Raw genomic sequence first — 14472 nt, 5'->3', positions numbered from 1 at the left:
GGGGGGGGGGCTCAAAGGAGGTGTTTGGTGTTCCGGGGGTGGGGGCAGTAGATGCCCATGTTGTGCCTGGAGGGGGTTGGGGGTGGGGGGGGTGGTGGGTGGGTGGAAAAGAGCTGCAGCTCCTAACACAGACCTTCCATTGTGCCCCAGGAACAGTAGCTGCAGTGATAGTGGGGAGAGGGCTGGGCAGAGGTGGAGGGAGGGGTGGTGGGGGCGGGTGGGGAGAATTGGCACACTCCAACACAACACTGCTATTCTACCAGGCCCGGTTGCCAGGCAGCCCCGGGTTGCCTGGCGACTGGTATTATCCCAGTGGATGCAAGGCAAGCCAGCTGTGAAACACGAAGCTCTGTTTGTCACTGGGCAAGAGGCGACTTTCATCAGAGAGACCGAGGTAAACACATCCACAGACTCCGAGTCTGCAGGCAGTAGCCAGCATTAAAGCTGTAAGCTCGGACTCCTTCCTTATTCTCCAAAATGTACTCTCTCCTTTCCCCAGGACATTAATCCCCAGTTAAAACATGCAACAGTTACAGCACAGGAGATGGCCATTCACTCAGACTTGTCTGGTCCAGTCTCCACCTCAGCAAATCCCACACTCCTACATTTTCTCCACAGCCTGCAAAATCCTGCCTGTATTATTATCCAATTCTGCTTTGAAAGCCACATTGGAATCTGCCTCCATCACACTCTCAGACAGAGCATCCCAGATCTAAATCACTCGCCATGTGAAAATGCTTTTCCTCATGAGGTCTCTGGTGTCTTATTATTTGCCTTAAATCCATGGCCTCTGGTTCTTAACCTTACCAACAGAGGGATAGTTTCCTGCTTTCTATTCTGTCTTGATCTCTCAACTTTGAACACTTCTATCAAAACTACCTTGTTTTCTCCAAGGGGAACAGTTCCAGCTTTTCCAATCTATCCACATAGCTGAAATCTCTTGGACCATTCTCAGAAATCCTAATGGCACTCTCTCTACATCCTTACATCCTTCCTAAAGTGCCCAACTCAAAATAGACACAATTCTCTACTGGAAACAGAGACCTACAGCACAGAAACATACCCTTCAGTCCAACCAGGACTGGTTTTACACAGAAATTTACACTGCAGCTTGTTCAAGAAGGTCCATTCCTGGGCTGGGTGGTAATGTCACTGGGTTAGTAATTGAGAACACCAGGTCAATGAATCCACGCCCCCAGTACACGTCCCACCACTGCAGGTGAAATTTTAATTCAATTAAAATCTAGAATTAAAAAGTTCATCCAACAGTGACTATGTAACCAATGTCAATTGTTGAAAAGAACCATTTCTGAAGAAGGGTCCAGACCCGAAACTTTCCTGCTCCTCTGATGCTGCTTGGCCTGCTGTGTTCATCCAGCTCTACACCTTGTTATCTCACCTATTTGGTCACTAATGTCCTTTAGGGAGGGATCTCTGCCATCCTTACCCAGTCTGGCCTACAAGTGGCTCCAGGCCCACAGCTACGTGGTCGATTTCTTTTTCTCTTTCAAAAATATCTTTTAATAAAGCTGCTATTGTCAACTTGAGTGAATTATCCAAAAACTGGCAACTGCCACTGACTTTAAGTGGCTCTACAGTGCTACACACCCAGTGTGGGGTTAATGTAACCTTCACTCAAAACATGTAAACTTTGAGGGAGCAATGGGCTAACTCCTCTGGTCAATTAGGGACGGGTAAAAAAATGCTGGCCTCGTCAGTAAGACTCACGGACAAAGAAAATAAATCAACTATACAGAATCGCTATTTATTCACTGGGGCAGAAAGGGTAAACTATTATGCTAATTTTGCCAATAAAAGACAAGATTTGATGATGTCAGAGTTTCTGTTTGGCAGCTATGAATGATCACGGATTAAATTTGTCAAGTTAAAACAGAAGGTGTTGTAACCAGTCCAAAGGAAACAGGTGCAGAACAAGGAGCTGCTTATCTCTGGTCCATCTTAACTTCAGTGTTTGTCTCACCCTCGGTCTCTCTTTCTTTCTCTCTCTGTTTCCACATCTTGCCAAAGCTTCAACGTCTCAGTCCTATCTTCACATCATTATATTAACCTTTGGGTTTCCACATAGGAGATTTGATACTGGGTAAAATGCTTGGACAGGAAATATAGCTCTCAGAGCCACAGGATGCCTCTCAGATTCCTGGATGTCTGTGTGGAGCTGAATTGATTCTATGTTGGCCTGGACTGAGAGTTTGTAAAGACCCACAGTAGGAACAACCCAACCACCTCACAGGCAGGTGCCTTTGCTATGTGAGAAACAGACGTGCCCAGTGCCCAATTCCTGCTGCACAACGGAGAACATGCCAGGGCAGTGAGGCTGGACTCAGAGCCTGCAGTATCTGAAGGGAGGATGGTCTACTCATGTACTCAGCCCTAATCCTGTTTGTTCCAGCTAGTCTTTGTCGGACAGATACAGTCTCAGTCTAGATACTTTTAATCAAGAGACGTTATTATACACCTCTGGAACAGCTGTGACTTGAACACAGGCCACCTGGCCCAGAGGTAGGGGCACTACCACTGCACCACAGAACCCCACTCTCTGTACGCCAGCATAATGAATTCAGATGGGTACTCAATTGCCTGGGCATGGAGGTGTCTATTAAAACTTGAGCTGCTAAAGGACAGGGCACATTTTTTTCTGGGTAAACCTGAATCACATTTCATTCAGTCAACGTGCAGCACAATTGGCAAGAACAGGATTCCTTTCATTAACGCCTTTGCAGAATCTGGTTAGGATGGTGAACGAACAAAAGGTGGGGAATGGGATTGAACTACAGATCTGCAAGGAGCTAACAGAATGGAACAGACTGGAGGGGCTGAATGGCTTCCTCCTATTCCTAATGTTCTATTCAGCCAGGGATTTTGAAAAGTGAACTGTTGGCGGACATGCTCCTCTGCTTCTCAATGGCCCTTAGGCCTCCCTATATACTTCTGAATGAATCCCTGCTAGTCCTTTACCTTGATGTCTCTGTGTTCCCACCTCCTGCCCCTACACCCCCTCCCTGTCTCTGTGTCCCCCCTCCTGCCCCCCCGTCCCCTCCCTGTCTCTGTGCCCCCCCGCCCCTCCTCTCCCTCCCTGTCTCTGTGCCCCACCTCCTGCCCCTACACCCCCTCCCTGTCTCTGTGCTCTTCCAATTCTGAAGCTTTGAGTAACTTCGATTTCAATCACTCCATTAACAGTGGCTGTGCCATCAGCTCAGAAATTCTCTCCCAAAACCAGTTCACTTGTGTCCTACGCCGCTGCTACAAGATACTCCTGAAAATCTACCTCTCCAGCTAAAACTTTGTTCATCACATGTCCTCATACCTCCTTATTTGTCTTAGCGTCAATTTTTATTTATAAATCACACTGTGAAATAGATTTGTATTGTTTAATGATGTTGAAGGTAAATGAAGATTATCATTATAAGGGGGTCTTGGTCTACTTTACCTCCCTCAATGGCCTGTCTGATGGCGTTACAGGACACATTTATGTTGCATATTGAAGAGAGAGAGCGAGAGAGAGAAAAACAAAGCGAAAGAGAAAGAAAGAGAGTGAGAGCGAGTGTGTGTTGGTGTGTTGAGGTTGGGATGTTCCGGCATAGAGGAGACAGTAACATTGGTCAAACTAGCAGATAATCACAATAGCCGGTCTAGCTACTTTTGCACAGGGTAATCACTTCCTTTCATATTCTACCTTTATCTGAGTAACTGAGAATGACTGGAGCTTCAGCTGCAACATCTGAAAATCCTTGAACTGTTTTTAAACATTTTTAAAAAAAAACTCGGAAAGAGTCTGTTCAAGCAGCATAAATAGAGTGCTAGATGAGGCTCTCTGTCCGCTAATACAAAACTACCAACTGAGGAAAATTTAAAAACAAAACAAACTGGAGAATAGTTAAAAGCTAAAAAAATTGCTGACACTGGAAGTCAGAAACAAAACAAGAATTTGCTGGAAAAGCTCAGCAGGTCTGGCAGCATCTGTGGAGAGAAATCAGAGTTAACATTTTGGGTCCAGTGACTCCAGGTCCGTTCTGAAGAAAAATCACTGCACCCCGAGACATTAACTCTGACTTCTCTCCACAGATGCTGCCAGACCTGCCAAGCTTTTCGAACAATTTCTCAAGAATTTTTTTCCCAAGAATAATTGAAATAATTTTAGGAATTTGTTCGGACCGGATTGGATCTCCTCACCAATCAGCTCACAATAGTCCCAAGCCTCTCAAGCTTCTCAAGCCTCTCAAGCCTCTCAAAACCAGCACACATTTCAACCCTGCAGCAAGTTGACAAAATCTCTGGCTTTCAACAGCAGTTAAATAGAACAGAGATAGTAGGAACTGCCAATGCTGGAGTCTGAGATAACACAGTGTGGAGCTGGAGGAACACAGGAGGCCAGGCAGCATCAGAGAAGCAGGAAAGCTGGCGTTTCAGGTCGGGACCCTTCCTCAGAAATGGGGGAGGGGGAAGGCGGCTCTGAAATAAATAGAGGGGGGGGTTGGGCTGGGAAAGGTAGGTGGGATGGTGATAGGGGAGTGCAGGTAGGGAGCGGTGGGGATTGGTCAGTGAGGTGGGACAGAAGATGGACAGGTCAAGGAGATGGGGATGAGAAGGGGTGCTGGTCTTGGGATGAGGTTGGGGATGGCGAGATTTTGAAGCTAGTTAAGTCCACATTGAGACCATTGGGTTGTAGGCTTCCAAGGCAGAATATGAGGTGCTGTTCCTCCAGTTTTTGGGTGGCATCGTTGTGACACTGGAGGAAGCCCAGGATGGACATGTCACCCAGGGAGTGGGAGGGGGAGTTGAAATGGTTCGCAATTGGAAGGCGTTGTCGTTTGTCACGAACCGAGCGTAGGTGCTCCACAAAGTGGTCTCCGAGCCTCCGCTTGGGTTTCCCCGATGTACAGGAGGCCACATCGGGAACAGTGGATACAATAGACCACATTAGCGGACGTGCAGATGAACATCTGTTTAATGTGGAAGGTTTCCTTAACGGGCCTGGGATGGAGGAGGTGAGGGGGCAGGTGTAGGGGGAGGTGTAGCACTTCCTGCGGTTGCAGGGAAAGGTGCCGGGGTGGTGGGGCTAGTGGGGAGTGTGGAGCGGATGAGGGAGTCGCAGAGAGAGTGGTCCCTGCGGAAATCTGATAAGGGTGGGGAGGGAAATATATCCTTCGTAGTGGGGTCAGACTGCAGGTGGCGGAGAATGATGCATTGAATCCGGAGGTTGACGGGATGATACGTGAGGACAAGGGGAATTCTGTCTTTGTTTTTATTGCAGGGAGGGGGTGTGAGGGCTGGAGTGCAGGAAACACAAGAGATGCAGTCGAGGGCGTTCAGTTAAATAGAACAGTTTCCTCTTACATTTATAGCAAGATCAAAAACGTTAGATTGGGGTGTGGTAACCATTCTGCAGTCAACACGGGATCAGAAACAGATTAAAGCCTGCTCTACTATTTTAAATTGAAAGTAATGTGTCTTCTATTCTTAAACGGAAAGTAAAGCTCCATCTTCACTGTCCCTATCAGTTGCTTCAATCAGGGACAACATAGGGTTGGATACTGAGTACAGTTCTTTCTAATCTTTAAAACTGAAAGTAAAAGCTTTTTCTACTCTTTTCAAATTGAAAGACAGTAAGCCTTCTTTACTGTTTTGCTGTCCCCATCAAACACTCCTAGGACAGGGACAGCTCGGGGTTAGATACAGAGCAAAGAGGATTTTAAAAAAAAAAAAATCAATCCCTTGTTTCATTTGAAAGCTCATGCCTCAAATTTATCAATGGAAATGGAAGGTCAGTTTGCAATATTCCACCAGTGAAAACCCACTAGCTTGGAATATCAGAGATAGTAGTGAAGCTGTTGACAAAATTAGCAACAAAGTGTCAGTGTTTGGAGCTACTGCTGGACAGCTTTTGTTGAACGAGGACATTTTTAAAAAATTTGTTTTTGTTGAAATGTTAGATTAATGGAATTTTTTTTCTTGTTTAAAATACATTTTCCAAAGGATTTCATTGGCTGTCAAACATTGTGGGAATCACCAGGAGGCCATTCAACCCATCGTATCAGTGCAGACCCTCTGAAGGAGCAACAAATCTAATGTCACTCCCCTAACTTTTCCTTATATCCCTGCAAATGCTTTCTTTTATCAGATAATGATCCAATTCCCTGTTGGATACCTTAACTGAACCTGTTTCCATGACACACTCAGGCTGTGCATTCCTGAGAATAATAACTCGTTGACTGTAGAGATTTTCCTCAAAATTGCCTTAATCTCGACGCTCAAGGCCTCTGGTCCTCAGTCTTTTCACCAGTTTTCTCCTATTCTCCTTTGTCCAAACCACTTATGATTTTGAACACCTCTACGAAGTCTCCTCTCCAAGGAAAACATTCTCAACCTCTCCAATCTGCCAAAGGAACTGTATTCTCTCTATCCTGGAACAATTCTTCTGAAGGCAATCTCTCCAGTGCCCTTAATGCTCAAATAAAGTGTCCAGAATTGGACACAATACTTCAGTTGAGGCTGAACCCGTGCATTACACAAGTTTCACACAACGTCCTTGCTGTTGTATTCTGTACAACTATCAATCAAGCTCAGGATGCTGTACGATTTATTAACCAGGCTCTCAACCTGTCCAGCCAACTTCATTGACTTGTGCACATGCACAGAGGTCTCTCTGCTCCTATGTCCCCTTTAGAAATATAATTTTTACTTTATACTGTGTCTCCATGTTCTTTCCACTAAAATTAATCAGTTCACATTTCTCTGCATGAAATTTCATGACACTTTTCTGCCTGTTCCGTCAACCTGCTTACAACCTTTGGACTTTCTACTCTCCTCAGAGTTCCTCAAACCAAGTTCTGTGTCATTTGAAAATATTGAAATTGCTTCCTGTACATCAAGGTCTAGATTATTAACATATATCAGAAAGAGCAGAGGTCCTAACACCAATCCCTGGGGAACTCTGCTAAAATACTTCCTCTAGTTTGAAAAAAAAACTGCTCATCTCGGATTCTGAACTGCTCTGAAGAAGGGTCACTGGACCCGAAACATTAACTCTGCTTTCTCTCCCCAGCTGCTGCGTTTTTCCAACAATTTCTGTTTTTGTCCAATTTTCAGCACCTGCAGTTCTTTGGGTTTTTGGTTCATCTCTGCTCTCTGTTTCCCATCACTCAACAAATTTAATTTTCATGTTGCTATTGTCCTTTTTATTCCACTGGCTATAAATTTGTTCACAGGTCAATTGGTTGGCATTTCATCAAATGCTTTTGGTAGTCCACATATCAACAGCATTACCCTCATCAACCTTCTGTTGCCACATCAAGAACCTTAAGAAAGTTAAACATAATTCGTCCTTGACAAATCATACTGGCTTTCCTTAATTAATCCACATTCGCTCACATGACTAGTTAATTTAATCAATAATTATATTTTCTAAAAGCTTCCCTGCCACCGAGATTAAACCAATGGTAGACTTATCTTTACAGGAGTTTTCTGTAGAAGGGTGTAACATTTCTAATTCTCCAGTTCTCTGACTCCACACTGTGCCTACGGAAAATTGAAAATTTTTTCAGCTATTGCCTCTGCAATTTCCTTCAGAATCCTTGGATGCATCTCATCCAGTCCTGATGCCTTATTAACTATTACTACAGGCAACCTTTCCAGCGTCTCCTCCTTATCAATTTTAAACTCTTCGGTTGTCTGAATCTTCTCTTCTTTCACCATAACCCAGGTATAATCATCTCCCTTGGCACAAAGTATTTATTTAATTCCTCAACCATGCCTCCTGCCTCCAGGTTTAAATCTCCTTTTGATCTCTAATAGGCTCCTCACTTTCTTTTACCATCCTTTTAATATTTCTACCGCTATAGAAATCTTTTGGATTTACTTTACTGTTAACTGTCAGTCTCTTTCATACTCTATTTCATTTTCTTTTCCCATTTCACTTTGAACATTTTATATTCAGCCTGGCTCTCCAGTGAATTATCCATCTGATATCTGTCATACTTTTGCTGCTTCACCTTAATCTCTATCTGTTTGGTTATTCAGGGAGATCTGGATTTGTTTATCCAAACCTTCCCCTTCTTAAGGAGATATACCATGATAATGTCTGAACCATATCTTTTTTAAAAGGTAGCCCACTGTTCAGGTACCAGTTTGCCCATTATTTGATTCCAATGTATCTGGACCAGACCCATTCTCACCCCACTGAAGTTGCCTTTCCCTTGGTTAATTATTTTTACTTTGATTACTCCATGTCCTTTTCCATAGCCAACCTAGACTTGAAGATACAATAATCCCTGGATTTCCTTGGCTCACATCAGTCACAAGAACCAGGTCTAGCAGTGCTCCTTTTCATTGGGATGGACACAGACTGCTGTCAAACATTCTCCTGAGCACACCTTCAGGACTCTCCCTAGTCTGCCCTTTACACTGCTACTACCCCACTCTATATTCAGATAAATTAAAGCTCCCCATAGCAACTATTCTAATTCTTCGACTTCTCCGTAACAATTTTGAAAATCCCAAGATCACAAAGGATGCTGTAGAAATGCTAATCATCCTTTGTTTAAAAAAAAAAGGATCTTTATTGTGAAATTTATTTTTGGGAAAGAAGCATCTTTTGAAATTGTCGTGTTTGTTTTGGAAAACATGGTCTAAAGCCTGCCCTCCTCCTGGGAAAAAACACACCTCTGGCACTTCCCCTCCCCTCAAACCTATGACCAACGAGACAGAGTGGGCAGCATTCTCATCGCTGAGACAAACAGACTTGGTGACAAGTCCCTCCGCAGAAACGTGAGGAACAAACCTAGGCCAATATGCAGTTGTGTAATACACAAGGAGTGGGTGCTGCACTGAGAGAGGTGTTGCAGTTTGGATAAGACGTTAATCAAAGACCCCATATTCCATCTCAGGTGGATGTAGAAAATCTGATGGCTACTTTCTAAAAACAAAAAGGGGTGGAAGTTCTCCTGTTTATCTTTCAAACAACTTTGGTATAAAACCAATTGCCTGTGATAAGGGAAGTTACAGATAGCGGTCTTTGACTTTCTTTTATTTATGAGATCTTGCTATGTATAAATTGGCTTGCATGTATACTACATTAGAACAGTGACTACACTTCAGGAAGTTGTATCATTAGCTGTAAAGCACTTCAGATAGTTCCAAGGTCATGGAAAGTGCTACAGAAATGCAAATCTTTCATTGTTTCTACAGTCACAGGAAGAGTGGCATTTGGGAGCTTCAGGGCAAAGGGAATAAAATGGGCAACCAAGCAAAATTAAAATGTTATTGAGAGACTAAGGCAGCAAGAGGAAGAATGATGGCAAACAACATCTCTCTGTATAAAACCCTCTCTTTTCCCAAAAGCTGGCAATATGCCTGAGTATTCTTAGGGGAATAGGACCCTGCTGAATATGCCAAGGAATATTTAAGGAAATAAGGGCAGGTGTACAGGGAGTTGCAAAGGAAATCATTCATAGCTCCTTAAATACCGCAGTTCCAGAGTAGTTATTTCCCAGTGTTGTAATCCTGTTAATTACATGCCTGTTAGTTTAATGCCTGGAGCTGGGACGCAGCCGTGATAGATGCTTGACAACATGTCATTTGAGGTCAATAGGCTGAGGAGGAGAGGTGGGGTTTCACCAGCTCAGAGGTCATTCTCAGTCTATCCACTGGCATTCATCCGGAATAATTATCCCACAGTACCCATTTACTCCTGATAAACCAAAAGATGAAAGGTTATCAAGATTCTGTCTACACCTTGCCTTAAAAATATTCAAAAACGTTCTCCATCGCATTTTCATAGAGAGAGTTTCAAAGCCTCCCGCCCTACAGAGGTAGAAATTACACTCAGCTTTGTCCTAAATGGGTGATCCTTGATTTTTAAGTAGTGACCTCTGGTTTGAAATTCCCACACATCCACCCTGTCCAGACTCCTCAGGATTTTATGCTTCAATCAAACCGTCTTTTACGGTTCTAAACTCCAGTAGATACAGCCCTGACCCATCCAGCCTTTCCTCAACAGGTAACCCACCCATTCCAGGTGGGAATTAAGAAAGCCATTCAGTCCCTTTGGCCTTGTTTGCCTTTCTACTGGTTTATGATGCATCAGTATCCCAACTCCCACTACTCAGTCTTGGTTCCATTAGCCCTAATCCCCTCACCCCTCCCTCTAGCCTCACAGCTTTTTGAGGGATACAGTTCGAGATTTCCACCACCCAGTGTGAAAAAATACTTTTAGACATCACTCCTGAACAACCACTCTCTTCCTGAAAAGGTGATGGGGAATCTTTGCTTATTTTTAAGGCAGGAGTAGATACACTTTTGATAAATGAAAGGATGAAAGGTTATCAGGAGTATTTGGGTAAAGTGTGGTAATAAGATCAATCACAATTTATTGAAAGACAGAGTTGGCTTGAGAGGCTGAGTGGCATACATTTGGCTCCAATGTGAAGATTCTGCCCTTGTGTTCCAGACCCGCTCCACTGGATCAGTTTCTCCCTCAGTTTCACCCTCATACCATTCCGATCACCTGTAGGACTGGGTGGGACTTATCCCGGGTGGTCATTTTGGCAAAGAACCATTGGGAAGCTGATAAAACCCAGAGCAAGGCAGGGGGGACCTCAGTGGATGTGACACAGGCAGTGGCATCATACCAATCCCACCAACCCACAGTGCAACTCCACTCAAACCCAAACCCCATCTTCCAATTGACAGACCACCTATGTTACCAACGACATGCCAAGTTTGATCTTCTCCTAGGGACTTTGCAGTCTCAAAGTCTCCCAATCTGGAGGCACCTCATTTGTTCTGCACTTACATCCCCATGTGACCATTCTATCTGCCCCACAACTATACTGTTAATAATCATTCACATTCCTCAAAGATGTATTTAACTTCATCACACTGCACCAAGCACTATAAATGTTGTACTCTGGGCTCTGGAAGCTCACCTCACACATACCTGCTCTAAGCTACTGCTCAAAACCCACTGCTTCGACCACACTTTCTTACTTCTGCCATGATTTCTCTCAGTCTCACTAGCCATTTGTTGTGGAATATTACAGCACAGAAAGAGACCATTCAACGCATCATGCTTTGGACAGATCTTTGAAAGTCCCATTCCTCTGTGCTGTTTCTCCACTATTCAGCAAATTCCTTCTTTTCAATATTTATACCAGTCACTTTAGAACATTATTATTGGATCTGCTTTCCCCAGCCTTCCAGGCAGCACATTCCAAATTGCAACAACTCAATGCGTAAATAAACAAGCATTCTCTTCAATTCCCTCCAGTTCTTTTTCAAACCATCTTACATCACTGTCCATCTGGCCATCAATTCACAGGCCTCTGGGAAAAGTTTTGCCTGATTTACTCAATTGAAACTGCTGATTCTTATGTGGTTTGATGCCACACTGAGTTTGGTCTCTTTACAGAGGACAGGGCAAAATCAAGAACTGTCTTCAGATTTCTATTTCAAAGTAACACTATTCATTATACATTAGTGTTAAATACTGCAATACATGGCAGTTATAGATATATCAGGTTCTGACATCAGGCAAGAACAAATCTATCATCTTCACACATTCATGTCCAAATGCTTTTGAGAGTCTTCCTGTCTAGGGTGTTCTAACTTCACCCACACTGATATTTATACCCAGTGCCGTGCAGCGCTGTGACATCGTCACAAAGTTGTTCTCGGGTCCTAAAGTCCTTACGTAGCTCATGATTTTGAACATGTTGATTAAATCTCCCCATAACCTTCTCCACCCTAAGGAGGAGGACCCCAGCTTCTCCAACCTCTCCTCATGAGCTGATGTTCCTCACAGTTGGTCCCATTGTAGCAAATCTCATCTGCATCTGCTTTAACATCTTGACATCTTTACCCAGAATTGAATACAATACTCTAGATGAGGTCTAGCCAGTGGTTTATAAACGTTCAGTGCTGCTCCCTTGCATCTTGTACTCTATACCTCTATATATAAAACCCAGGATATCACATATTATTCTTAAAAAAAGAACAGGTTTATCAACTGGTCCTGTCATCTTCAAAGATTTGTGCACATGTACCCCAATTTAAAAACTGTGCTATTTAGTTTATACTTTTGTCTGTTTAAGTTTCTGTAATGAAGCTGGGAATATTCTTCTCCATTAAAGGTGCTGTAAGTTGTAGTTGGAACAAATCCAGTCACTGAGTAAGAGAAAGCTGTCTTGCTACAGAGGGCATCACAGCTGAGCTACAGTCATGCATGGAGATCGAGCAGTTTCTGGGGAGAGATGGAGAACACAATCCTTGGCTCATTTGCCCCTCTTCTCACTGAAACCAATTGTTATTTGTTGTAGAGGAGAGGGCAGGGGAAATCACTGACTTCAGTCCCCTCCAGATTTCCACTCCCCCTTGTGACACTAAGCTGGGTGGCAGCGTGCCAGCGTGCACTGTGAGGAGAATGCCAAAAGGCTGCAGGGTGACTTGGATGGAATGGCTGAGTGGGCAAATACAATATAATGTGGATAATGTGAGGTTATCTACTGTGGTCGCAAAAACGGGAAGGCAGATTATTAACTGAATGGTGGCAGTTTAGGAAAAGGTGAGATGCAACAAGACTTGGGTGTCATGGTGGAACGGTTGGTGAAGGTTGGCACGCAGATGCAGCAGGCAGTGAAGAAAGCTAATGGCATGGTGGCCTTCATAGCAAAAGGATTTGAGTATTGGAGTAAGGATGTCTTGCTGCAGCTATGCAGGGCCTTGGTGAGGCCACACCTTGAGTATTGTGTGCAGTTTTGGTCTCCTAGTCTGAGGAAGGACATTCTTGTTATTGAGGAGTCCAGCGAAGCTTCACCAGACTGATTCCCAGGATGGCAGGACTGACATACGGGGAAAGACTGGATTAACTGGGCTTTTATTCACTGGAATTTCAAAGAATTGGTGGGGTGGGGGGGTGGGTATCTCATAGAAACATATAAAATCTTGATGGGACTGGACAGGCTAGATGGAAGAAGAATGTTCCCAATGTTGGGGAAGTCCAGAACTAGGGGTCGCAGTCTAAGTATAAGGAGTAATCCATTCAGGACTGAGATGGGGAAGAATTTCTTCACTCAGGGAGTTGTGAACCTGTGGATTTCTCTCCCACAGGAAGTTGTTGGGGCCAGTTCGATAGCTATATTCAAAAGGGAGCTGGACGTGGCCCTCACCACTAAAGGGATCAAGGGGTATGGGAAGAAAGTGGGAATGGGATACTGTGATTGCATGATCAGCCATGATTGTATTGAATGGTGGGGTAGGCTCGAAGGGTCGAATGGCCTACTCCCGCACTTATTTTCTATGTTTCTATGTGTGAGCGTGTGCTTCCTGAGATCTCCATGAATGGGCTGGCTCGGATTTCAAGATGCTACTTCCCCCGTTCTGAAATCCTTCAAAAGAAAATATAGTTCCTCTCCATCGACCCATTTAACAGCTCAAACACCTCGATTGATCACCTGTTAATCTTCTAGGGAAGATATCAGCATCACTAGGCAGGGTCAAATGATTGTCAGCCATCGCGTCGACCCAGAAAGACAGGCTAACTGTATTCAGTAACCGCGACTTCTCACCCCAAGGGGTCTTTACCCTCCCCACAACAGCTACTCACCAAAAGGGTTATCTCTTCCCCACTCCTTCCACAAAATATGGAGAAAAGGTTGCAATACATATTCTCAAATATTTCATTTTGAAACGAATATTACTTCACTATTTGCAACGTTATGTACTGCAGATATTACTCACAAAGCTTTAATTACCCGGCACCACACAGAAACAGGGAGAATGACAGTGAGACACCGCCAGCGAGAGAGACAGTGAAACACACACACACACACTTCAGAAATTCTGTGCATTATTTGCAACAGTGAAATAGGTCACTATCCTTTGATTCTGGGCGAACACGCGGTATCGAGCTGAGCATCAAAGCGGGTTACAGTGTATCCGCGGGGTGCAGACGGTTCCTGCTGCTCACCTTCTGCAGGTTTCGCTATTAACACACTCGCCTTGCCAGCATGCGCTGCAGCCTCTACCCAGCTCGGGCAGGTTACACAAGGTGCCTGCAAACCCAGCCTGGCTCCGTGGCTGCCCAATCCCCCATCTCCTCTTTCCCCGGCTGCAATACAACAGCCCACTTACCCAGAAATTATTCCCAAAATGTTGCATCTTGAGTCCCAGGAGCAGCTCCTGAAACTGATACAGCTCCCGAAACTGACACACGACGGGATGCGCCCCCACTTCCTCATAGGTCATAACAAATGTCAATCTAATATCAACCCGCCCATCTGCTAACGGTAAGTCAGACATTTGACCGTCTATTGGCTGCTCACCATGTCACTCATAGAGATCATGGTGATAATTGGCTATATTTCACATAGTTAGCCTTAATTGGTTAACAGGGAACCTATCATGCTTGGCCCCGCCTCCTACCTTCCCTGTTGAAAATAGAACACAATTCTCTGAGTG

At 44.3% G+C, this 14472-nt stretch overlaps 1 protein-coding gene across 1 annotated transcript in view; it reads right to left on the bottom strand.

Annotated features, from left to right (window-relative positions):
• Nucleotides 1–14230, bottom strand: part of LOC109916990 (F-BAR domain only protein 2-like) — a 67568-nt gene extending 53338 nt beyond the window's left edge. The window contains exon 1 of the mRNA XM_048613950.1: nucleotides 14146–14230. Within this exon, the coding sequence (XP_048469907.1) occupies nucleotides 14146–14172 (27 nt within the window). The 5' untranslated portion in view covers nucleotides 14173–14230. The remainder of the gene's footprint in view (nucleotides 1–14145) is intronic.
• Nucleotides 14231–14472: the final 242 nt, after the last annotated feature.

This window comes from Rhincodon typus, chromosome 29 (assembly GCF_021869965.1).
Source record: "Rhincodon typus isolate 14 chromosome 29, sRhiTyp1.1, whole genome shotgun sequence".
Taxonomy (NCBI): Eukaryota; Metazoa; Chordata; class Chondrichthyes; order Orectolobiformes; family Rhincodontidae; genus Rhincodon; species Rhincodon typus.
The sequence above is the reverse complement of the archived record's forward strand: the minus strand, read 5'-3'. Positions and strand labels throughout refer to the sequence as shown.